The sequence below is a fragment of the Pteropus alecto genome, unplaced genomic scaffold, assembly GCF_000325575.1.
Source record: "Pteropus alecto unplaced genomic scaffold, ASM32557v1 scaffold189, whole genome shotgun sequence".
NCBI lineage: Eukaryota > Metazoa > Chordata > Mammalia > Chiroptera > Pteropodidae > Pteropus > Pteropus alecto.
Window position 1 is genome coordinate 477,115 of NW_006442117.1, and position 3,358 is coordinate 480,472.

General features: G+C 56.8%; 1 protein-coding gene across 1 annotated transcript in view; it reads right to left on the reverse strand.

Annotated features, from left to right (window-relative positions):
- Positions 1 to 2,526: 2,526 nt before the first annotated feature.
- Positions 2,527 to 3,358, reverse strand: part of TTC13 (tetratricopeptide repeat domain 13) — a gene marked incomplete at its 5' end in the record, with an annotated part of 36,638 nt that continues 35,806 nt past the window's right edge. Inside the window, one exon of the mRNA XM_025039068.1 lies at positions 2,527 to 3,324. Within this exon, the coding sequence (XP_024894836.1) occupies positions 3,213 to 3,324 (112 nt within the window). The remainder of the gene's footprint in view (positions 3,325 to 3,358) is intronic.

The following is a 3,358-nucleotide window of genomic DNA, read 5'->3' on the forward strand; positions in this document are numbered from 1 at the left end:
GTTCCCAGCCTTGTCGTGGTCACAAAGCCTCTTATGTGTCATCTCCCTGAGGCTTCATCCGCTGCTCCCCACTAAGCACTGCGGGGCGTGAGGCAGACGCCGCGGGGTTATTTTACTGGCTGTGCCGGTGATGGGCGGGCCGTGTCCCACCAACGGCCAGCTCCCCGGGACCTGAAGGGGGTGTTAGTTCCTGAAATGCTTCTCTGAGAAATTGGGGAGACACGGCAACAGGCGCTGTAGGTGAGGGTTATTAAGCCGCGTCTGGCACCTCGATCTGTGGCGTTCTGCCTTTGTAAGCACCATTTCCGTCATTTTTTTCAGAAGTGACCTCGAGTCCCCACCAGAATGTAAACAATAGGAGAACTTTATCTTGTTTACTGCTGAGAACAAGAAGGCCTGACTCAGAAGAAGGGCTCCATGGCTGTTTTTTGAATGAATTATGAATGAATATACAGTTTGTATATTATCCCCCCTTTACACATAAAGAAACTGAGGCATCAAAGGGAAAAACGCACCCCAGAGCCTCCCCCGCACCCCTCCTAGTCTGAGCTGGCACTGAGATTCACAGACCAGAGATTTCTTTGCCTTGTTACATCTCTCTGTTAATTTACACGTCTGAGGTTAATTACTAGATTAGTCATAATAAACTGGGTTTACGGCTATCATTTATTAGCACTTCCAAGTCACTCGTTGGTGACGCAGCACAAATTCTCTGAGTATGATGATGGAGTACCCAAGATGGGACCGACACGTCCCTTCCACGTCTGACCTCTCGGCTCACGGGTGCCACCCTGGAGCTCCTCCTTCTAGGTCCCCCACCCATTTTAAAATCCTACGGAGGGAGACGTGAACAGCAGGCATCGCCCACGGCTGAAGGTGCCCTGGGGGTACTTCCGGAGACCTGGGGGTCACCGGCTTCAGGAAGAAGCCCAGAGGCGAGGAAGCGGGTATGCCGAAGCAGGAGGCATCATGCGCCCGCCCGCCACGGAGGCGGGGCCAGGGGACCAGTGTGGCTGACACAAAGCCCCTGCTAAATTCCTGCCGAAGCCTCAGTTCCGACACCCGAGACGAGGATGAGCACCCCGACCCTCCAGCACGAGCGCAGGTGACGCGTGGGAAAGACCGTCCCTCGGTCGCTGCTGGGAACGGCCTCTCCGACGTCTTGCGCACCTAGCACGGCACGTCGGTCGTGCTCACCCGATCACGCCAGGTCCCCTGGGGTTCACGAATGGGACTCCTGTCTCCTTAGCTAAAGTCAGGGCAGGGCCTCTCTCTTCCCTTTCTGCTGCCCATCCCGGACGAACGGCCTCTCCGACGTCTTGCGCACCTGGCACGGAACGTCGGTCGTGCTCACCCGACCACGCCAGGTCCCCTGGGGTTTACGAATGGCTATTTCGGGACTCCTGTCTCCGTAGCTAAAGTCAGGGCGGGGCCTCTCTCTTCCCTTTCTGCTGCCCATCCCGGAGTGCCTGGGACACAGCTCAGTGTCCAGTGGACAATCAGGGCAAATGTCTGCTGAGTGACTTTGCTGTCCCACGGTGGCCGACGGCCCACGGCCGACAAGCGAGCCTGGTTCATTTAGAAGACCAGCCAGTGCCTGCTGTGACTGGAGGGCGGTGTCCGTGACCGAGATGAGGAGAAAGACGAGGCGATTTTAGAAATCTACCGTAAGTGGCAGAAAACGTGCTCTGACTAGCTTGAGGGGCTGGTTTATTTTTCCCACCGCAGGGAGAGCCTTTGCCGAGACAGCCACGGTCTGCCACCAGGTCCAGGCAGGCGCGAGTGACCTCCTGCGCCTACAGGAACAGAATCACCTCTGGGCAAAGCCACATGACCCACGCGGGGCTCCAAAGTGGGCCCTTCCCTCCCCTGGTGGCGGCCTTTCTGGAGCAAAGACGGATGAGCGGCTTCGCTGCTCTGTGAGAAATGCCCACGGGCCTCCTGGGAACGACGTCGCACGCTGTCTGCCTGCCCGCAGTCTTACATCTGGAAACGTCTCTGAGAGTTAATCCTCCGTGGGAACGTGAACGGCTCCGGAGGCAAGTGTTCATTCCTTTTTCCCATCGTTTGAAATTCCCACCCCCCTCTCCCCGAACGCAGACTCCCCATCCGTGAGGCCGAGCTCAGGCGGCCCCCCACCCGGGAAGTCCGCATGGCGCCTGCCCCGGAAGGAGGTGGGGGCCCACGGGACAGCCCGTCCCTTCCGCAGGCGATCTCAGGTGGACCTTGGTGGCCTGGCAAGAACGGTGCGGGCATTCTGGGCATTGTGCGTGTGTTCGGGACTGTGTGTGGCGCCCCCCAAGTCTGAAAGGAGGAGCCCCTAATTGAGAAGTGGGTATCTCACAATTTAAAATCTTGAAGAGTTAGTGATAAAATGAAAAAAGTTGATAATTAATCCACATCCAGCCTCGTCAGATGTGCCCAAGAGCACGGACACCCTGCGGCGTCCACCCTTACGAAAGACAAAAACTAAATAACGGAAAGCGGCGAGCACGAACTCTTTAACAAAGATTGAAAGAAAGTGAACACGATTTGCGATTGGCAAGTTTAATGAATCCATTTTACTCACGGTCGTTTACCGTCTGGAAAAAAAATCAGTAACTTTCTGAATATTCTCATACCTGAATGTGAAACTAATTCACAAAAACATACGTGATCCAGTGTCAAAAACTGCGGACATCAAAGAAATCTCCTGTTTATTTTTCCCAACAAAGAAAAACACACACGGTCCAGTGCTTCAGTGTTTGGGTCACTGGCAAATACTGTCTGCGTCCTCCGCACGCCCCTGGCTGTGAGCTCCGTGGTGCCCGCCGGGGGCCCGCGCATCGTCCGTGGTTCCTGTGACGCGCGGACTCGCACGCGAAGGCCCGTGATGGACAGCGAGGCGCCGTCACGGCGTGGGAAGGACCTCGGACAGCGCGCGTCCTCAGGGGGGTACAAATGCCCCCGCCCGTCCCCGCTCCTGCTCCTTCCAGTGACTCGTTCTTGGCGCTGAAGCCAGGTTGGGCTGTGGCGGGCGCACGGCTCCCCCCCCAAACCCTCTTTCATGATCCTGTTACGGTGCAGAAAGTAAAGAGAATGATTTCAAGTATTCGATTCCTATCAAAAGTTGGTATCAAAAGTAACAAAGGACCTAATTTCTCGATCATCCCCCGTTTTAGAAAGTAACTTAGGGGCGCGAGGCCCGGCCCCGGCGCGGGCCGCCGCGGTCACTAGCACCGCAGGCAGCGCGCGGAGGCGTCGGCGTCCAGCACCTCGACCATGGCCCGCAGCGTCGGGAACGTGTCCGACACGGGCGGCAGCGTCTTGTACGAAGGCGAAATGCTGAGGCGGAGACACAAAGCGGGGACGTGAACGT